General features: G+C 38.8%; 2 protein-coding genes across 2 annotated transcripts; both read right to left on the bottom strand.

Moving 5' to 3' along the window:
- Window positions 1-950: 950 nt before the first annotated feature.
- Window positions 951-16530, bottom strand: LOC139943889 (CDP-diacylglycerol--glycerol-3-phosphate 3-phosphatidyltransferase, mitochondrial-like). Its single transcript, XM_071940769.1, has 10 exons — window positions 16457-16530; window positions 11758-12016; window positions 11187-11264; window positions 9645-9937; window positions 8034-8215; window positions 6804-7417; window positions 6227-6386; window positions 5331-5396; window positions 4921-5003; window positions 951-4545 (listed from the first exon to the last, which is right to left on the bottom strand). Exons 1-10 carry the CDS (start codon window positions 16516-16518, stop codon window positions 4426-4428), a joined length of 1917 nt encoding a protein of 638 aa, XP_071796870.1. The 5' UTR covers window positions 16519-16530; the 3' UTR covers window positions 951-4425.
- Window positions 16531-17356: 826 nt separating this feature from the next.
- LOC139944034 (beta-microseminoprotein J1-like) lies at window positions 17357-22803 on the bottom strand. Its single transcript, XM_071940978.1, has 4 exons — window positions 22652-22803; window positions 21519-21602; window positions 20700-20805; window positions 17357-19808 (listed from the first exon to the last, which is right to left on the bottom strand). Exons 2-4 carry the CDS (start codon window positions 21595-21597, stop codon window positions 19679-19681), a joined length of 315 nt encoding a protein of 104 aa, XP_071797079.1. The 5' UTR covers window positions 21598-21602; window positions 22652-22803; the 3' UTR covers window positions 17357-19678.
- Between the last annotated feature and the right edge of the window lie 265 nt (window positions 22804-23068).

Genomic DNA, 23068 nt, shown 5'->3' on the forward strand with positions numbered 1-23068 from the left:
GCCGGGCTCGAACCCAGCGGTGGGTGGATGCAGTCGGATTTCACGGCGGTTGGAATCTGGGCCATGCGGTAAGTTACCCGGAGATCTGAGCGGACTTCGCTAGACGGTCGTTGACGTGTGTTGACAATGAACATGGAGAGCATTGCACAGTGGGAACTTTGATGTCCGCCATTGAGGAAATAATTAACCTATAAATTTTGTGTAAATCCATTTTTTTCCTGATAATGAAGAATTTTGTTCCAAGATTGCAACTTGACTGAACAGTAAGTAACCCCAGCGACCGAGCCGAGACAGATACCGATGGTACACCACACTAACTCTCATACATACAAGCCTCACACTTTTTTTATTGACCGTCAATATAACCTCTGCTCAAATTAACATGGCGAATTATAAAACGCCCCTGCACTGGTGTAATTTCCGAAACGTCCGACAACAGTCTTGAAAAAATGCCTCCACACCTCTCAGCAAAAATAATGACCATTTATTTCGGGGCATATGTCATCCAGCAACCCCCACGTCATAATATTGGGCTAAAAAACGTTTTACACTGTGTCCATTTTATCGTCTAGAATGGGGTTAATTTAGGCTCAATTGGTTATCGATGTTAAACGAAATTTATGAAAGAAAAAAAACACCCATGCTGCGAAAGGGGTGCGTGCCTTCAGATGCCTAATAGAAATGAGAAATTACATCTTCCTCAAAATCTACGTTACTTCTGAGGGAGCCGTTTCTCACAATGATTTATACTATCAACAGCTTTCTGTACGTTCATAACAAGTCTGTTTTTATGGCAACAACTATTTTGAGTATTTACCAACAAGGTTGGCTACAAGTAACCACGTATGCATTTACATAATAAAATGACACGGGCATTCCCTGTCCTACACATCGTAATATATCACTGATAATTGCTCGTTGGGAGGTGGGTTGAATTTGAACCGCCTTGGTACCCCGTAAAGGTCACTGACATCGTGTTGAATGATACACCTGCTAGAACAATGGCTCTATTGTCTACAACAACAATGGCAAGACAATCAATCAGCTCAATAACAATCAATCTTTTGTTCTTCCCGAGGCCAAGGATACCAATGACAAAAATTAATTGCATTTTGGGGTATGAGAAAAATGGTACCTAACTCAATAAAAACATGTACCCGCTAAAAAATTAAACCCACTCCAACAAAAAACGACCCAATGTATTTGCATATTAAATAAAAGTGGAAATAAACACTATTTAAACAATGGAATACAAATATAAATTGTTTATTTTAGATATTAGTTATTTTTTAAATCAACTCAAACAGCTCAATTAATCCCATAGTCCACTGACATTTCTTTATTTCTCCTTACTGGTTTCTTCCGTGTATTTTTTACTTCATTTTCAATAATTGTGTACTTTTTTTTATTACTTTTATTTCTCAATTTTGTTTAAATATTTTTTATTTGAGTGCTAGGGTCCAGTGTGGTATTAAGGAATGTGCAATGTTTTCTCTGTACAGAAAGAAAATACAAAAACCACACCCCAAGTTTAGAGCACATTATAATTTATTCATGTAAATATTAAAACACATATTGCATAATAAACCAAAACGGCAGCTCAAAGAAAAACAAGTGTTTATTTAATTTTATTATGAAAAAAAGAGTTGTAAGAAAATTCCTTTAAGCAGCTAGGCAGACAACATTCATCAGGAACTGCACTTGTAAAGTAAAAGAAAATACAAGGTACCAGTCACAAACAGTTACACTTCACGCAGCTTTTTGGTTGGTTTCCCATTTTGCTTAGCGACAGTTGCATAACCAGCATGGGGACTTTTTCTTAAGGGGGGAGGGCACTGAAAGAGGTTGATTTTCCCAAAACTGTCCGCAGATACAGATTTATTTACTGATTGTTTCCCTTTCTTGTTGTGCCCATATTTTCCCCACAATTTTGCCATAATTTGAGTGGGCAGTGGACGCCCCCACCCCCCTCGGCTTTACACAGACCATTTTCATGGGGGGGGGATGGCAAAGGCATGATTTTGTGGAGCAATTTAAGTTGTTAAGCTATTCATTTGTCAATTTTTTTAAAGCTCATTTTGGGGTAGGGTGGTATGCAAGGGTTTTAAGTGGGGGGGGGGGTAGAAAGGGGACCATCATGGTTTCACACCCTCGTCCCCTTTTTTTACGCAACAGCTGGATACAAATTTTAAGAGCTTTGCAAGATATGAATGTTGTCTGGTACATGGTCTTGTTCAATCACAATTGAATGCTTAATTGAAATTCCTCAGACTATATCCAGTGTAGCTATATCACATGGCAAGGGGCTTTTTTCATTGAAACCTACAGGACTTTGTTAAGCCAAGACTGTCACTAAGTCAAGTGAAGTTACCGTTACAAGACTTAGGTAAGCCCAGACAATTGCAGCTAAGTCAAGTGAAGTTGGTAATCAATGTTTTCTGCTTCCCTGCTTCAACAAATTTATTTCCTGAGCTTAGAGTCTACCATTGAAGCCGATTTTACCCAAATTCCTATATTTACTGTCTTTACAAACAAAAAATTAGTAATGCAAATTTTAAAGAGACCAGTAAAAGAACAAATACCCGAGGTTTCTTTTAGACATAATGCCTCCATGAAGCTATCTGTGCAGTTCTGTTTAGAGGCAACGTAAAGCCATTGGTCCCCCATGTGTTGTGTAACGCATGTAAAAGAACCCAGTGCAGGTGTTCCTGGCTGTGGCTGCTGGTTGCGCCCTAGCACCTTGTCACCCCTTATAAGGTGCTATAGTTTGGTCTCAGAATTCATCACTGCAATAACCTATCTTTCTGAAAGTTTGTATAATATACTCGGCGCCTTGAGTACCTTGTTTTGTAGATACGTGCGCTATATAAGACTTCGATATTATATTATTATTATTAATTCTTACGCTTATGGCAAATATCAGCCTTCCAATTGGTTGATCTGGTTTATTTTGCCAACAGGCATGGCACACGGTACTGTCATTCCTCATCTATTGAGGGCGTACAGCTGAAGACAAAAAGCTGTGTCCCAGTTTTTATATTTTAAAACAAAATGCAACATACTTTAATCTAAAAAAAATTATAATATGGAAATTTGCGACGTTCAGACTTAAAATTAGTCTTAATATAACAATTGAGGTAAGAGTTAATATTGCTTTTAAATATATTTCAAACATTCTTTATATTTGGATAAAGACCCGACTTGTGTTCAGAAAGTTCAGACCTTTAATGATTGAGTGAATCAACACTTAATATGCCACAAAATTATTGTTGGAAATTTCTGGATTTATTTTGAGGTGACAGGGCATCGTACCTTTCTTTTCACTCGATGGCTAGTCCAAGTGCAATAAAGTGGCAGGTTCGAATCCTGGTCTGGTCATTTCTAATGAGACTCTTCGGACTCACTGGCTAGTGAAGTTAAGTGGTAGGTTTGAATCCTGGCCTGGTCAATTCTACTGAGACTCTTCGGACCCACTGGCTAGTGAAGTTAAGTGGCAGGTTCGAATCCTGGCCTGGTTAAATCTAATGAGACTCTTCGGACTCACTGGCTAGTGAAGTTAAGTGGTAGGTTTGAATCCTGGCCTGGTCAACTCGAATGAGACTCTTCGGACTCACTGGCTAGTGAAGTTAAGTGGTAGGTTTGAATCCTGGCCTGGTCAATTCTAATGAGACTCTTCGGACTCACTGGCTAGTGAAGTTAAGTTGTAGGTTTGAATCGTGGCCTGGTCAATTCTAATGAGACTCTTCGGACTCACTGGCTAGTGAAGTTGTGTGGTAGGTTCGAATCCTGGTCTAGCTGTTCATTTTTTTGAGTAAGACACTATTATTTGCTTTATCTTTCTGATGGCAGGCTCAAATCCTGATCAGGTTTAGATGCAATACTAATGTTATTCTGACACGTGACCCTAATTGATTTGTCCTTCTGATGGACATTCAGTAACAGGTTCGAATCCTGGTCTCGCTAGTCATCATGCTTGCCTCCTTGAGCAAAAAACCTCACCACAAATGCGTGGGACTTATAACGGCATGTGCGAATCCTGGCCTAGTCAAAATGCTTGTGTTCTCGAGGAAGACGCTTTCAATAGTTGCTTTGTACTTCTGATGGGACATTAAGTCGCAGGTCTTGAGTACGCATACATGCAACTTTATAATTGCTAAGCATACAAGCGAAAATGGCTAAGCACACACAAAATTGTGTTGTATTTTTTTGATAAGCAGAGTTTTGTGTGTGTGTTCTTGAACAGGCAGTGTATGCTTAAGAATTAAATACACACTTAAAACGAAAATTTGCCATCTCAAGGGTAACGGACTGACCTTAGCCTCCAATGTAAGTTTCTTCTGACAGATGGGAAAATGGATCATTCCACATCTTTGGAAAATGATCTCACCGTTGGCAGTGACAACAAAGAACTTCCTGGCATTAGACTCAGAAGAAGTTTCTAGTGACGAAAGTGAAGATTCTCGCCCAAATTGGAACGATGCGATCTTTCTCTTTAAACGTGGATAAGGAGACTGGATGGGACTTCTTAAATAAACGTTGCTGCTCCTGCAAATAAAGTAAAAATAATTGTGTCATATTTCAAACTTCACAATGAAAGAGTCTAAGATAAAATGTCATTTTAAACACATTTTAACATGAGGTAAGACTAGTAATTTACCACCCACTTCCACGATGACTCTATCTTCTGAAAAATTAGCTAATAATAATAATAATAATAATAATAGTAAAAATTTATATAGCGCCATATCCATCGAAAACAATGCTCCATGGCGCTAATACAGAGAAACATTAAAAATTATTTTGACATTAAAGCCCTTCTATTCTTTATTAGAGGAAACAACACACTGAGTTCGAGAAAAATAAGCTTTGGATCTGGCACTGTGTACTTTGTAAAAGAATTTTCTCAACAGTTTGTTTTACCTGATGAAGTTGTTCCTGTAACTTTACATTGGTTGTCACGATGGCTAGCTGGGCCTCAAGGTCACGATGTACTGACCTATGACCTGCAAGTAAGAATGATATTTTATTAATTACTCATATGAAAAAGAACTTGTAAAGAACTTGTGTAACAAGAAAAATATTTCAACAGTCAGACAAATCAACTAGCAGGGCCCAATGTCATGGTTCTGCACTTATGGAAGCATGGAATTCTGCGCTTACGTCAAGCATATTTCACAAGTTAGATGGGAACTTTGGTTCGTGCGCGTGAGTACTCCATTTTACTAGGCATTCTACGCTTACACAGCTAGCGCAGAAATTTGCCACTTGCAAGTAGGCGATTTAGGTTGAACCGCATTAAATCACAAGAGCAGAATGCAAAATCTTCTCACCAAAGTTTGGCGATCCGATCATTGTAAGTGACGGCAATGACATTCCATTCAGATAGTACCACAAACCTGTAGGACATAAAGAAAAACATACATAATCGGTTGTTTATTTATCAATTTAACACACAAAGGCACATAAGAAAGTACCAGAGAAAACACAACATAAAAAGTTTTAAAGTACCAAGAAAAATAAAAATTACAATTATAAAATCTGTAGAAAACACATTGAAATTCAAACATTTATGAATATTTCACAAAATCTGTTTGACCAAGACCTCTAAAAAAGCAAATAATGGCAAACTAGTATCATTCTCATACAAAGAGTACGTTATTTTGGGATTGAACAAAGACAAATTTATTGGAGCGTGATTAACGTGTTCGCAGGCAATACCAACTGAGCCCCAATATTGGCGGTCTCCGTATTTTGTTAACATTTTTGTTCAGGGGTGCCAGGTTGAATGGCTTCTGGCTGGCACACCAAAAAAATTATATCGACATAATAGGGAGACTGCTGACATTAATCTGGAGTTCTCAGATAAATCTGACTGCAGTCGACTTTCCTTTGTTAAACCCACACATTTTTTTTAAGGTGTTTATAAATGTTGTCATTTCTATAATAGAATCAACATAAAAATAATACAAATTTGAGACAACAAATTCTGAAAAATATTATTATTAACGTAATTGTAATATACTTATTGCACGTCAATAGTGACAAATTAAAAGATGGAAGGATCGTGGTAAATCAATTAAGGGCATTCATTTTTAACTAATATTAGTACTTCATGACACTCCTGTGAAAAAAAAGACAAATTTCACAGAATTCCCGCATCGCCAAATACAAATTTGCACCAATTTAAGAACAATCCCAAGATGGTGACCGTATACAACTGACTGACCTTTGACATGGAAGGTCCAGTCCTGCCTGTGGTACTCATACATTGTGATTCTGTCTTCTTGGTTCCGTCGGCAAACTTTCCTCCAGAAGTTCTTGGCGATGAAGGTGTAAGCATCGGGGACAAAGCCTGAGATACCCTTGGCACCGTAGAAACCATTGGCCTGGGAGACAAACAAAGGCAAGGATACAAAAAAAAAAATTGATGTGGGAACCATTGTCGTTATCGTGGCAGGCCTTTGGCTTTACATAGAATTGTGAACTCTAACCCAGTGCATACGCGCATATGCTGGGCGGCATATAACAATCCGGTGCACTTCGCTCCTTGACCACGTCACACCACATACTAAGCAAAAATATATCAATGGATACCTGGTAAAGCAATTTAAATTGCACAATCTTTGGCCTTCGACTATTTCTGCTACAAAGCAATAATTTTCGGTACATAACAGCTTTATGAAATCAGACTGAGAAACTTCAGTCGTATAAAGACTGTACAGGTAACCAATAAGCAATATTATATATGAAAAAAAAACACAAAAAAAACCACAAATTATAAAATGTTTCAAGAAAATGCTCACCTTGGGTGAGGCCATCAAGATGTCGTACTTGGCCTTTGACCCTACCACCAACTCCATATACTCCTTCGTCAGGTTAAAATATCCAGAGGCTAGTACACAATGAGAGCCCGGCTCAGCCGTCCGTAGGAGCTGACCTGTGACCTCTTGGTCAAGTCTGACCCCAAATGACCCCATCTGGACGAGAGGAAAGATAACTGTATCACCGCAACAGCTGGACTTTCCTTCCTCCTGATCTGATTTAATGACAGAGTCCTTTTTATGATTCTGAGTCTTGGGATAATCCATCGTCAGTCTTTCGTCCGAAGCCCCTTCAACTGTCTCTCTCATTTCAGACTCGGAATCGAGACTAGCCCCAAGCTCTGACGACCTGATCTCATCAGAAGTCTCGCTATGGTCAACAGTGACATCTTTGTGCATTCCTCGCAGCGATTCTCGTCGAATGACGTCATCGCTGAGACTTCTATGTTTCCTCCAAATCGTTTTCCTGTGTGAGTATTTCAGGTCGTCGGTGTGGCTCAACGAGGCCGGTTTTCTTGTTGGGTTGGTCCACCTCAAAGGTTCCAGCACACGTTGTACTTTTTCCCGAGCGATATCTTTAAATTTCTTCTTTTCACCTGGGATAGGAAGCGAGTGCAAAGGTCAAACATTATATAAAAAATTAGGCAAAATGCTCAAATCTCACTCCCAAAACTATCAGCCTAAAACTCTATAAATCTGTTTAGCAAGTGACAAGCGTTGTGCAATTGAACAGCCTGACTGCTTCCGAGTGCTTGGTGGACATTGTTTTCCGTGCACACTGCATGTCGATTGCTTGTTGTTTCCCTTCTTTTTCAATTCAATTTAATTAAATTAATCTTTATTAGTGTCTATTGTTTCTTGGGACTAATAATCATCAATCATACGCAATCAGACAACTGTAGAGGAATTTGGAGGGTTTTCATTGATGAAACATCTGCCAAATATGGCAAATTTAGTTTATCATTTTGAAAGTTTAATTACCGGAGCGCAAATTTCAAAAAGCTGCTTAATTTAGCACAAAAATTAGCTAAGCACACCAGAAATAAGCTTACCAGAATAAGGTTATCAGCCAATATACCATTTTCCATGTACCCTTTGTAATTGGTACTCTGAAAATGTTTGCTTAGCAGAATTCATGAAGCAATATTGTGTGCTTAAGCAGCTTCATGAAATTGGCCCATGTGTCATCATCAACACTAGGAATGTACCTACCTTCAAATGGGTGTATGTTGAACTCTGGGTCAACGGTCAATGTGTCGTCTGGGTTGAGCTGGAAGGAGAAAGAACTGACCGTGGCCACCAGCTCATTAAAGAAGTCTGCCAAGTGAGGGCAGTCTTCAAGCATCACGTAACGGTCCTGACGATTGGTAAAATATGACTCACTGAGATTCGCACTGGGGAACAGAAAAGTCAAATTCAGAGAACAATCTTTACCATGCAAATACTTTGGTCATGTCACCTTTTACTATCAGCAATTACAAATAGCAGTCATCATCATACCAAAATGGGGTTCTGACTTTTGCCAACTTGTATCTCTACGTACAGTGCAAGGGAATGGATTTAAAGGAACACGTTGCCTTGGATCGGTCGAGTTGGTCTTTGAAAAGCGTTTGAGACCGTTTGCTATGAAATGCATGTGGTTAGAAAGATATGGTAAAAGTAGAATATAATAAGTACCAGTTTCAGGTAAACAAGCTATTGTCTAGTCAAACTAGACAATAAAATATTTAACTAGTTTATACATTTTCACTAGTAGAGTTTAGTTAACTAGTTCACAAGTTACAATATTAGTTAAATAGTTAACTAGCAACAGTCACAGTAGAAAATACCAGTTAAAAAGTTATAGGCCTACTAGCTAACAACATCAGTCAAACTGATTGACTAGTTAACATACCAGAAAATATCTGACCCGGTAACCTAATTACTTATTAAACTGATAAAATAAAATAAGCTGTTGCGAACAACTTACCAACCAAATGGACTGATGGTATAAATGCAAAAAAAAGTTAATGGCCTGACGTTTCGACCCTAGCAGAGTCTTTCTAGAAGGCTAAGTGACAACACAACAAACATGACCAGGTAACTAAGTTAAATTTGTTACACATTTGATAAATAGTTGCCCAGCTTATACAATGGACAATATCAAATTCAGTTAATATTAGTCTTTAAGTATTACCGGTAGTTAACTTTTTTGAATTTGTTACTGGAAACCACCAATCACAAGGCCCTAAAACAGGATACTCAATGTGATGATTTAAAAGGAAAAAGGGGGATACAAGAAGAGGAATTAGAAAGATGACCATTATATTTATTGGTATACAAGCAAAATGACCAGCAGCAGTAGCTGAAAGGGCCACGCAACAATGGTAAAAATATAAGTACATCTATAAAAAATAAAAATAACAATCACATATTATTTAAAGGTCAATATAGATTTGGGCAATATAGCATTTGAATTGGGAAGAAGAGAAGCGGAAAGTCTACAAAGATCTAGTAGACAAGTGCAACATTTTACCAAGTCACAAACACGTACACAAGAAGAGATGCATGGCAACACATGTAGATGTCAAACAGCATATTTCCCGTCCGAACTATAGGATATTTTAGACAATAAAGATGCCTCTGAATATAAATAAGGTCAAGTAAAACAAATACAGGATGGTTCATTTTGGGTAGACATTCGATACAAAAGCTTCTCAAGGTATTTGAAGTTGACAGTTCCAAAGGCGAATCAAACCATGTTAAATTTGTACATTATTTGAAAAAGTTGTAAAAACAGATACACGTACTCTAAATAATTGTTTTTTATTTTTTCCAACTCACCCACTTATGATCACTGCATCATCAAAGATAAAAATCTTAAGATGTGAGAGTCCAATGACCTCATTATACCTCTCAGGGATCAGCCTCTTGAGGATGCCTCTGAGGTCTGGGGTGTGATAGAGGGCAACTTGGACCTCGGCTGGGAAGGTCTGAAGGAGAGGTCTCAGCATTGTACAGGAGTTATGCTGCCCTCGTGTGCCTCTGGTGCAGTCGAGGAGGATGCGCAGCTTGAGAGGTGCCGTGGTGTTGCCGTTGAGGTGTGACCTCCTGCAGGCATCATGGAGTGAGGCTACCTGAAAGAATCGATTCAAATTTGCTTCAAAGGCATTGGACACTATTGGTAATTACTCAAAATAATTATTAGCATAAAACCTTTCTTGGTAATGAGTAATGGGGAGCTGTTGATAGTAAAAAAACATTGTGAAAAATGGCTCCCTCTGAAGTGACATAGTTTTTGAGAAAGAAATAACTTTCCACGAATTTGATCATGAGACCTCAGATTTAGAACATGACTGAGGTCTCGAAATCAAGCATCTGAAAGCACACAACTTCGTGTGATGAGGGTGTTTTTTTCCTTCATAGTTATCTCGCAAATTCGGTCGACCAATCGAGCTCAAGTTTTCACAGGTTTGTTTTTTCTGCATATGTTGAGATGCACCAAGTGAGAAGACTGGTCTTTGACAATGACCAATAGTGTCCAATGTCTTTAACCCTCCCGAATCTTAATCTCTGAGTCATTTAGTCACATCACACTACCATCACACTTACTTTTGAGAAGACAATGAAACAAATCTATTTTTACACAAAACGTATGAGGGAAAACTCCTGTAGGGAAAACCCATGCAGTCAGGTAGGAACTAAACACCTAATCCACATGCAAAGCTACGGTCCGGGTATTCTTTATCCCCGAAAAAAATTAACATAATTTTTTATATTCATAAATACCTTTATGACAGTTTAGACAGTTTTGCTAGGTGGAGAGCGCATCACGTTGGGGTGTTTAAACGGTTGATAATGACCAGCTGGAGCTCTGTTTATAACCGGTTGTTTTTGGATACTACGCGCTAGTCTTGGTGCAAGACATTTCTTGTTATGGGCGATGCGGGCGGTGTTGGTGTTATGGGCGATGCGGGCGGTGTTGGTGAGTTGGCCGCGTTAAGTGTGAAAGGAAAACAAGAACATCTTGCACCATGGCTACAACGCACACGAACGGATATGATCCGGAAACTGGGCGTCTCAGTCATAACAATGCAACACACAAACCTCGTAAATACAGACCTCAAGCACGTTGGAAACGGACCAGTTTTACAGAGTTTCTTACTTTATTATTTCTGCCTTTTTACCCAAAAGAAATTATGAATGGAAATAAAAGAGTAGTGACTCGTTCTTAAACGGCCGTTTAAAACCTTGCAGGGTAGTTTCCGTGCGATAAAGGCCCTTCCCTTAGGCTCGGGCCTTTATCACTTGGCAACGACACTGCCGGTTTAAAACGGCCGTTAAAGAACTCGTTGTACCCTTTTATTCCCTTATTACAAAACTCACCAGTTCCTCTTCTTTAGGTCCTGTTCCTAAATACAGAGAAGTCAGAACGATTCGATGTTTGCTCTTTTCAATACGCTCCTAGAAACAACAAAATGACAAGGAAAATACACAAAAGGTATATAGAGTACACTATCTCAAAGTGAATCAAGATTCTTTTTCATTTCATTTTATTCGCCAGCAAACATTAAACAAATACATTTCTAATAAAGGCAAAGTTGTTGCCTCTAGTTATAAGACCAAGTACCAAAAGTATACCTACCCTTTAAGAGGAATACAAAAATGTAAACAAGATTCAGTAAAGTACTGAGCAACCCAGCTTGGCGGCCAGATACCCTCAGAAAACAACCTCAAGCGGAGGTGGTACTTCCGCACGACACTGCCGGTTTTAAACGGCCTTTAAAGAACTTGTCGCTACCCATTTTTTTTTTTTTTTTTTTAGGGGGGGGGGGGGGAGAGGTAGATAACAGACAGATTTCCAGTTAAAAACAGAGAAATCACATCCCTGATCGATGTAAATGGTAAAAACAACTAATATTTTTTATCCCAGATGCAACAATAACATCTAACTTACCTTGAGTGTGTTGTAAAAGTCTGTAGGTCCTTCCAGAATTGTAATCTTATCACCGCAGACAGGAAATGCTGGGGATTTCTCCGACAGCCATTTAAAATGCTGAAAGACGTTGGGCTGTTTCCCAAGATGTTGTGTTGCGTTATTAACTGGAGTAGAGCACTTTGAGCAAGGGCTTTGGTGAAAGCGTCTCGCTGAAACCAACTTGATAGTTTCTTCTTGTCTGGTAGTGACTGAAAAGTATGTTCCTCTTCCATAGAACCTGCTCAAAAGAAGATAAAAATGAGAAAGTAGAATTAGCTGATGCAAACTGCTTATCAACCAAAAGGACCTATGGTCTACCTGCATAAAATACATGTAGTTAATGGCCTGAAGTTTCAACCCTAGCAGAGTCTTTCTGGACTAAATGACAACACGACAAACAAGAACAGGTAACATGGTCATGTTTGATGTGATGTCGTAAGGAAACTGTTTGGTGATAATTGTATTGTCATTTAGTATTCCAGAAAGATGCTGTAAGGGTCAAAACAGTAGACAATTAACTTTTTGGGGGCACAAAAGAAGATAAATAAAACCAACTCATTTGTTGCATTTGTTGCTGTTGTTTGCTAAATCGTGAAAATCATGTGGAAATTTTGTTGGTAATCCTTCTTTTATCAGGGAAGTTATTTCATGCTAAGCAAATTTTTGTGCTTAGCAGCTCTATGAAATTGGGCCCTGGTCTGACAACTCGATCGGTCAGACAACTCGACGGCTGGTCATGCTGGTACGGTCACCAACAATAAAACAAGTCGACTTTTGATCATACTGAGCATGCTCCGTGATGTAGATCAGTAGATCAGTCAGTGACTGCTTGCCAAGTTGTCGAGTTGTCGGACCTGCCGAGGTGTCAGTTTGTAGATTTTTTCGTTGGACAGCGGCATAACTTGATTGTCTTTTTAGTCTGTAAAAAAAACCTGTATGAGTGGTACCTTGAAGGTTGGGTGTAGTTATTTGATTGTGCACTTTGAGAATCTTTGCAACCATACATGTTGAGTGGCGCAAATCAAGGTTTATTCTGACTTTGGCTGAAGATTGACTACGTCATTGTGGTTTCTTTTAGGTGTTCGTAAAAATTGCAATAGGGGTGGCCAGTGTGTGGTGAAGAGGTTTTCAAGTCTGAGGTATTTATGAATGTTTGTTTAAATTTGTCAACGTAGTTTGTGCATTTTAGTTTACGTTGTTGGTCTTTAGGTAAGAATAAATTTTTAAAAATAAGTGTAATTTCTATTAAAAGATTTTTATTTTTTATTGTTAATTTAAAAACATTTCGTGTAACTATTTTTGAGGGACAAACATTTTTTACTGTTTTTAAATTTTTTAGTGTATTTTTTTTTCTAATGGATTATATTATTGGATAGTTTTTATTTTATTGTTAATTTAAAAACATTTCGTGTGTGTATTTTCACGGGACAAACATTTTTTGTTATTAATTTTTTATTATTATTTAGTGTTTTTTTTTTGTTATAATTGATTATTTTATTGGATAGTTTTTTTGTTATTGTTAAATTTATAAACATTTTGTGTATGCAGTCTACCCGCGACCAATGCCTTTTAATGAGCTTTTGCTCGATTTTATCTGCAGTGTTTGGCGTGGTTTTTCCTGCGTGACCTCGGTTTAAATATAAAATTAGTCCAAAGGGCTTCTGAAATTCAGTCTTTTTCGGCCTTATCTGAAAAGTATTGACAGAAATAATGTAGCAGTACATTGAGATCAAGAGCATATCTGTCGTTTTGTATGAAAACAATCGGTGCAACTCAAATTTTATAAAGAGAAATTTGTACATAAAAAATGGCTTCAAAAAGAAAGAAAACAAGTCACAAAAACTCGGCAAATTTTCCCGTTAAGAATGTTGGCAACAGTCCCCAATTAGTATACATGGATAGATTATTTAATATTTTTCCTGGAAATGTTAAAAGCAATACCGGATTGTACCTAGTCCAGGACAGTGCTTTTCATCTGGATTTGAATGCATTTGGTCATTGTGAAAATTTGGTAGAGATCGGATAAAAAATAGCGATGATATCAAACATTTTCCTTTTTTTGCCTCCTATATCGTAGGAGGTCCTGTTTTCAAGGTGTCCCTAAAATCGTGGCAAATCCTTCACCTCTCTGTGCGCGATGTGAACCGTCCCTAGATAAAAATTGTGTGGTTTTATTTGCCAAGCAAAGAGTCTCCTCTCCCTTGAGCAAAACTTAGAAACATTTAAGGCTTTACTGGTTTGGTAGGTTTGGTATAAAGGTACAAAAATATGTCATAATGTTGAGGCCATATACAAAAAATTGCCCACCGAAAAAGTTTCATCAAACACTATTTTGAGAAAATAGAATTAGCTGTTGCAAACAACTTACCAACCAAATGGACCGAGAGTATAAATGCAAAAAATAGTTAATGGCCTTCACCCCCCCCCTTTTTGTCCCCCTATTCATTGTTTACCCCCTGCTTTTTTATGTATGCTTTCTAACCCCATTCATGTATTTCCACCACACTGCTTATGTTTCACTTAGTTACCTGTTCATGTTTGTTGTGTTGTCATTTAGCCTTCGAGAAAGACTCTGCTAGGGTCGAAACGTCAGGCCATTAACCATTTCAAACACTATTTTAATTCACAATTAACGATGATCAAATCATGTGACTGAACATTCTGCTGAGCATTCTGAATTTAAAAAAAGGCTTAAAGAAGCCATGTGCCTTGTATTATTTTCTAATATTTTTTGAGATTTTTTTTGACCCTCGTATCAATATTATTACAAATATTAAAATTCTAACATCAGCTTGGTAATTCAATTATCACTTTTTATTTTTACGCTTAATTATAAATATTAAGGGGAACATTTTTTTTTTAATAAATAAAAGTCAGATTAAAAAGCCAATGTCATAAACAATATTTTGAATAAAATGAAGACAAATGCTGGCTATAGAGTCATACACAGAGTTTCACAGAACACTTGCAGTCACTGCAGATATTTCTTCCACGTATGGCTTCACCGGGAAATCATTCTTTCTCGTTTGCCTTGAAAACCGGAAAAACTCAAAACAAATGGGACCAGTTGAGTTTCAGTCATTGAAAATTGGTGTGTGGTGTGAAAATTTCAATGTCCATCAAGTTTTAATTTATGTTGAGAAGGCCTGCAGTCTTAATATTAAACAAATGAAGATAATTAGGCCTTTCTAGGGCATCTGTTGATATATCGCATCATTATTTTTTTTCCAATTCAAAGAAAAAGGCATAATACCGTGAAAACTGGTAAGAGTTGAGGATATGTATAAAATAGCTATGTATTACTATAATGGTGCCGTGTGTGTCCTTCCATTTATACCCTATTATTATAACTAAAAAATATTATGGCGATGGTCATGGTCATTCGCAAAAAAGCTAAATTTTTTAATTAAAAAAAAAGTATTGCTGGGGATTAGCCCAGGTTGGACTCCTCCGTTGCATGCAACGCGACGGAGTCCAGGGTATAAAGGTCCCGTACCATTGCGAAAATTTTTCAAAAATCTGTTAAATTTATTTCTACCTAAGTCGGGAGTCTGAACTTTTACTCACATGCTCCTTGTAGTTGGAACTCCAAGCCCACATTATTTAAAATTGTTGAATTGTCTCTTTTGGTGTTAATATTTTGTGAAAAGAAAATTGAAATTGACGTTTTCCATTCACACGTCGTGCACTAACTTCCGTGTAAACACTTTCTTGCACTGATCACTGGCGGCGCCATCAACTTGTGTCAACCGCGTCAACCACCCACTAAGCAGATGGATAATAGTCAGCGAGCAATTTACACAAAGTGCAGAACATAGAATACCGCGCATAGACGTATTGTGCCAAGACTCCATGTGCTGGAAGCGTATCTTTTTCCCAGGACAGATGAGGCCGTAAAATTGGCGCATGCTAAGTGACCTCATCTGTCCTAGGAAAAAATATACGCGCCCTCTGGAAAGCGCCCTCTGTTTTCTGTCCATATGACAAGAAGAATCCCTGTGAACAAGCAAGATGGCGGCAGACGGCTTTGCTGCTTATAAATATTTTTAAAGAAAAAAACCCACTTTGTAACCGAAATTCAACCTGAAACTTTAAAAAATTCTATTTGAGATGTAGTGCTTTCCAGTTTTATGCCAATGTGTATTGGAGGAGTTGACGGTGAGTTGATGGCACCTACCCAATTGACGGTGAATAGCACTTGGGTGGGCTCACAGTCACACTATCAAATGGTATACGGTGATCAACATCGCCAGTGCAGAACTTCAACATATTTTCGGAAATAATTTCTTCCATGGATATATTTGTTAGCTGTAAACTCGTTGAAAATGTAGTCAAGGACACTATGAATATATGGACGAAATTTCAACTTCTCAAATCAGGTAAAAAATAAAGAAAATTGTAGTTAAATTTGTGTTCGCATTGTAAAGAACCTTTATACCCAGGACGTCAGTGCAGTGGCACTGACTGACGTCCTACCAGGGCTAGAATTGTCGGTATTTAGTGCGACCCTTCATGTGGTGGTGGGCGTGGGAAGGTTTTTTGTCAAATTTCTTTACGGCATGACCCAGCCAGTCCCAGCCCAACAAGAAATTGAATCCACTATTAAATTAATTGTCATAAACTGAAATTTACTGTCAATTGTATTTGCTACATATTCCATAAATCGTTACGTAAATACCTTGAAAGCTGAAATATTCTTCTGGAATACGCAGCACAAAATACCCGCATGGGCGCAGCCATCTTGTTGTATGTTGTGAGGTCTAACTTCTTTGGAACAATGAGGGCGGTACAGCTCTAAACCAAAAGAAGAAAGATGGGCCTTTTCCTTCCAGCTACATCTTGGCTTGGCCTGTCATTTTGCTCGGGTACAGTGTCTTCGGCTTTCGACTATTGACACGTGGAGGTTAAGAAAGGTTGTCGTAAATATAGAATTGTAGCCTAAACCTTAGATCATGGCAACATCTCAAATGAAAGAGATTAAACTCGATTAACTGGCCTGGGTAAAATTTAAGTGATTTGGGGTTTGGGGTCAAAGAAGTTGAAGTTTTGCCACACCTTTAAATTATTTGATATGCGGGATGCCACTTCATTGGGATTGTACAATTTGTAGATGTGCTGGGTCTCGATCATGTGTCAAAAGTCTGACCATTGATTTTATAGTTTCACCCCGCTCCAAAGCAGTGGCTAGCTCAGGACGCTTTACAACATGCTGTTCATCGCGGCAGGTATACGCCAAGTTCCTTCAAACTTTCTCTGTGGAGCACAACCCCCAAGCTACTGACACTCATACCGAAGGGTAATTTATCCAACCTTGGCTCCATAAACCAACACAGCTCGGTCTCGGCCCTCTCAGGTTCCCAATCTATACATCTGGGTTAGAGAAGCAATCATGGTTAAGTGCTTTGCTGTAGGACACAATAGTGTAAAAATGACCGGGAATCGAACCCACACCCCGACGGTTCAGCTATCAGATCCTTGTCTGATGCATTAACACCGATCGGCAACAACTCGACACGCCAGAAGAATTGAATGACGAAAACAGCAATATTATTTGCCTCAAAGCCGGACTTTGAGAGAGTATTATTTTAATATTACCCACTCACCATGTCGCCTTGAATGTTATTTGGGGCACGAATAAGCGAGGAGTGGGTGTGAACCTTGTCTCCTTGACGGTTAATTACGGTAAACCTAACGTGTGGGAGTCTTCGCCCGCATGTTCCACAGTTCAGGGCACCTCCAGGCTAGGCCTCCCCTGTACTTGCAAGGCTCTCTTATAATCGAAGTCGCGCCTAGCTCCCCTTATGATCCAGTGATATGACAAAATGGGCTGCCAAGAAGTGATGGGTGTTTTGAGGGGGTCATATAATATGAGGAAGCTGCCGTTGTCTCTTTTCGGCAGTTGGAACTTCCAAAAGCCGTCTATCGAACTCACTGGACTCATCTTGCTCATTGGAGTAACTGTGTTTTGTTGCAGTTACAATCAATACAATGTTTTTATTAAAATAATTATAACGTATCTTGTGCTTGGGTTTCTTTGACTGATAAAAATATACAAAATTAGAACTGTGAGAAAATCTCATCCCTTTCTTGTATAGTTCACAATACAAAGAATCAGTAAGAAAGTTTTGTGTTCTAAACATAATATTTTTTAAATTTATTTATCTAGTTTAGTGTGCAACAGATAACATTAAAATGAAACACAATATCAAGATTATTTTGATTTATTGGAAGGAATTCGGATCCTATGAACTTATCGCATTATACACTACAAACCAGTTAACTAAACCAAAAGTAATTTTTCTGACAGCTGTATAGTTGCTTATTGTTTGTTTAATGAAACCTTCAAGTGCGCAAGAGTCCATTGTTGGAAAGTTTTTTTTAATAAAACCTTGCCAGAAAAGGCAATCGTAAGTCTTGACCAATTAAACCCACATTTTATGATTAAAATTGTGAAAGTTGCTCATTAGTTTCATCAAATTTTACTTTCAATTTTGAAACTGTTTTCAACTTACACAATGTGTTCAACCAACTCTCTCCGGAGCTTAAACCAAAATCCACATACCCCGAAAGCCAAAAACAGACTTTTGCACAAGACACCTTTCACAACTTAAATAATGGGACGTCTACCATTTTGTGGTTGTTTAGTTTCATTCAAGACACTGGACACTATTGGTAATAATTATCAAGACCTGTGAAAATTTGGGCTCATATATTGGTCGTCGAAGTTGTGAGATAATAATGGAAGAAAAAACACCCTTGTCCCACGAAGTTGTCTGCTTTCAGATGCTTGATTTCGGGACGGGTTGTTGAAAAAAGTGTGGCTCAATTTAAAGTTACTTTAAAGTACCTTTACGGAGCATGCCTTCGCTATAATAGCACTACATGGACCAATTCTTGTTTTAACAAAAATGGGTCGACTATTTACGAGAGAAACGTAACTAACTAAAATACTAAGTAATTAAAGTAACATTTACATTATTTGGGGTTTGGGAAAACAAATCTTAATTCAGTGGACGACTATTGTTCCCTATACCAGCCTCGTTTTTAAGTAACATTGCCCCACAGGGGAAAATTCCCCAATATGGCTGAACCATAATGTCATTGACGGATTTCTATTGTTGAGTCAGATTTGCCGGCTCTACCGCGGATCACGGCCAGGGCTCAATTTGTAAATTGAGCAGAAAATATTGCTTTAAACAATTCTGCTTCAAGCATACCGGTCACAGATGCTATTATTCGAAATCATATTTTAGCGGTTAACATTGGTCGGAAAACATAAATGTTTTCTGGTTTAGCAGAACATTTTTGTTCAATTAAATTAGTCCCCATGGCCCAATTTCATAAGGCCTGTCAGCACAGTAGATTTTCACGTGATTTTCAGGTTAAGCAAACAACAGCTGAATGACAGTAACAAGCAATAGGCTATGCAACAAATTAAAATTTGGTTGGAAATCCTGTTTTTATTAAGGAAGAAATTTCATGCTAAGCAAATTTTTGTGCTTACAGGCTTTATTAAATTGGTCCCCCTGATCGCAACAAATGCCTTTTGAAAACGCAGTATTATGCACCTAGTAGCCATAGCCGTAAGCCAAAGTCGTTTCCTATACAGACGTAAACAGGAGGAACTTTTTTCAGGCTATGTCTTACAACAGTGACAATTTCATGGAGCTGCTGAAGCAGAAGTGCCTAACAATTCTGCCAAGCGAAAAGGACATCAGTTACAACTGAATGGTATTTTGTCTGGAAAACTCATTCTGGTTCAAGCATAATGTTGTTGTGCTTAGCTCCGTATTTGTGCTTATAAACAGCTCTATGAAATCGGACCCAGGTTTAAAAGAACACAAAACACGAATTGATCGTCTTATTGGCGATAAATCAAGCTCGACGATGGGGGCGCTATTTAGCCTAACCATGCGCTGACGGGGCAGTTTTTGCTGGGGTTCTTTGCCCGAACCACGTTGTATTGACAGTTATCTTCATCAAAGATTGCCACGCACTTCTTCGTGTCGTACTCAGCAGGATAAGGAATGCTGTAAGGATATAAGAAGGAGAAACAAAGTTCAGAGTCGGAAGGAGAGGGGGGGGGGTGCTAGACTCTTCGCTCGTGACGTCACCCTTCAACTTTCTCTACTGCTTTTTCATTTTGGAAATAGAAAATCAACCTATACCATCGCGCATTGTTAATGTATTTGGTGGATGCGTATAGTAGGCCCAAGTAGAAGGTTACAATAATCATACAACACATCATGCAGAGGTATGCGCAAAAAGACTATTCGAACGTAACGTCACCACTTTCTCTACCGCTATTTAATTTTGTAACTATAAAGATAACCTATATTATTGTTATAGCGAGTTGTTTGTGTATTCGGTGCGTAATATATGCGCAAGTAGAAAGTTACAGTAATCATACAAAACATGATGTAACTACGCGCAACGTGGACAAAACACAAGCTTGCAAAAGTGTTGTGGTGTAAACTGATATCGGGTTTCATGGTCATAAAAACAAAACGACGCCAAATAATGTGAAACCGTACAAAGTAGCCTACTCTGTGTGCCACTCTGACTAGACCGTGCCAGTCTATTCATTAATTTTTTTCCCCAAAAGGATGATGTAAAATTTGTCAGTATTTGGCTTCTTCGTCTTGTGAAATGGAAGTCAAGATTTCACCTCGCGATTACACTCTGCGACAATGTGGACCTACTCATAATGCATCCGATATGTGCTGGCAATATTTCTACCTCCACATTAACAGTCACTCGAAGCCTTGTTAGTCAACGGCGCAGGTGGATAAAACCTATCTAATGGCCTTTCCATTAAGTTAATCGCAGTTCTAGGCGAATGGAGGACTACTTCTCAATTTCTTCCCAATCTGATACGAGAAGTAAGCAGCCACTGAAATATGATAGTATTTCAATCTTACTTGTAACAGCAGCCAACAGCATCACCTTTGTCGTTACATGTGCATTTGAGACATTTTGTTGAAGTGCCGGGAATGTCATCGTAGTATGGACCCGGTTCGCAAGACGCTACCAAGAAAAATAACAACAAGATAAATTATTACAACTTTCTGGATGACGCTTTTGTTCTCTTTTATTTTAATGGTTTTGTTTCGCACGATGAAACAATTCGAAATAATCGCCGAAAGACCACTCGGCACTTTTTACATCTGAGTAGGGTTTGTTTCTTTTGATGGGGCTGTTATTGTGAACTGAGACCGAAGGTGATCCATTAAGTAATTTTGACCATCACCATAAATCACTTCTCTCCGCAAAGGAGTGATAATAATTGACTTTCCACAGGGGGTATCCAGGGATCTGTGGTCAAAGTTATACAGGATTTACGAGGCGTAACGAGATATGCTCTGGTGAATCTCAGTTCAATCCAACTTCTTGTTGTCAAGATTTTATAATTTGTCATAATTTGTTGATTTCGCATGAATGGACATTGTTTGGATGGCCTTTATTACTGTTGTCCATCATCTCATTATTTATAACGTCAGTCTGAATATAAAAACTCGTGATAACAAGTGAAGCAAATACCGTTTCGCTGGGTTGGATCATGACGGCCTGTGCGTAATGGCGCGGTCGCTCGTGGCGCATGCGTTGTTGTAAACCATTTGCCCTTTTTTGACATGGCCTTTTGGTCAAACAAAAGTCATTCCAACACCCACCCACCCATCACACTTGCCTGCAATAAGTTGAAGATTTATATTTTTTTAAGTAACGTGGTCATGACTTACTTCTCATTTGGAAACAGGAGCCATTTGCACCTGCCACCAGGAGCAGAGAACAGGCCAGGATGATGTAAAAACTCGCCATTGGAACTGTAAAAAAAAAAGGGATTTAATTCTCTTTAATTCTCTTAACTTCGATGACCAAGTCCAAGTTTTCGCACTGTAATTGCATGCATTATGTTGGGATACGGATACACCAAGTGAGAATACCGGTCTTTGACATTACCAAAGGTTGCCAGCAGACGATTTCACGAAACGCTAGTATTATATCTCGAGTTAGGACGAGTTACTTACTCGTCCTAACTTTGAATGTACATGTATATACGGAACTGAACTCGTCATCAGTCCTAAGATTAATAATCCTAAAGTTAGGAAGAGTTTGGTGAAATCGACGGCAGTGCCTTTAAAGTTACCCCTATCAATAACACGTAATAAGTGATTGTCCAGACAACTTGTCACGTCTCATTTTACTTTATAGTAGTGCCACATTCTTAGTGTTGAATGTTAAAGAAATTAACTGGTGAATGAAGAGTGAAACAAAATTTAAAGATTTTCCCAACAAAAACAGATGTTTGTTAAGAGGGGGGTCGGCTGTTGGTCCACGCCCACGGCGAAGTGATGCCGTGTGAACGAGCCGAAACAGGGCGATGTGAAGGCACCGAGACGGCAGAGGACCCACGGACAGAAGAATGTCATACGGTCGCCTGTGTGGCCCAAGATTATCGCGGGCTTTCTTAGTCAATGAAGTTTTCACCCGATGGCCGCATATAGTGTGACGAAAAGGAGGCTGCGTGGAGAATTGGGCTGATACCTTATTGGTTCGTTCCGTTGGCTTACACGTGTTTTAATAAGCAACACGAACATGAATAACGACAGCGACACCGACGACGACGACGGCTGCATGCAGTAGAAACTGCAACAGCAACATCAACATCAGCCACAACGACAGCAACAACGACAACGGTGACAAGGACAACGACATCGAAAACGGCAACGACATTGACAACGACAACGAGAAAACAACCACAGCGACGAACACAACAAGAAACCCTCCTCTCTCCCAAAACATATTAAGTTAACACAGTACAGTTTATAAGAAACAAGGTTCAACCCAGACGAAAGGGAAAGTGATATCCTACCTTTTGTTTTGTTGATCAGCGACAATTACTTGAGAGAAGGAGAAGTCTTGAGATAGTATCTACTCAGAATGAAACCTGGAACCGTCTGCCCAATCCTAGCCGTCAAAATTCATTTTTATACCGCTCTGCAACCAGCCGAGCAAGCCGCAACACCCGCAGTACAGAAATACTTAATGAGAGAGAGAGTGATATACAAAAATAAAGAGCCCAACTTAATTAATTCCAAGACGGCTGGCAATATTATTTCATAATGCGGAAAGCTTAACCACTCGTCACGGGAGGGCGGTCTTGCGTCACCGAAGCGTCAGAGAAGCAGAGTAAATTTCTTCACATCTGCTAATGCTGTAATGAGGTCCAGATTTGTTATTAATAACGGATGATGATAAAACATTCTCTTGCAACACATCCATTATTAAA

The sequence above is a fragment of the Asterias amurensis genome, chromosome 11 (genome assembly GCF_032118995.1).
Source record: "Asterias amurensis chromosome 11, ASM3211899v1".
NCBI lineage: Eukaryota > Metazoa > Echinodermata > Asteroidea > Forcipulatida > Asteriidae > Asterias > Asterias amurensis.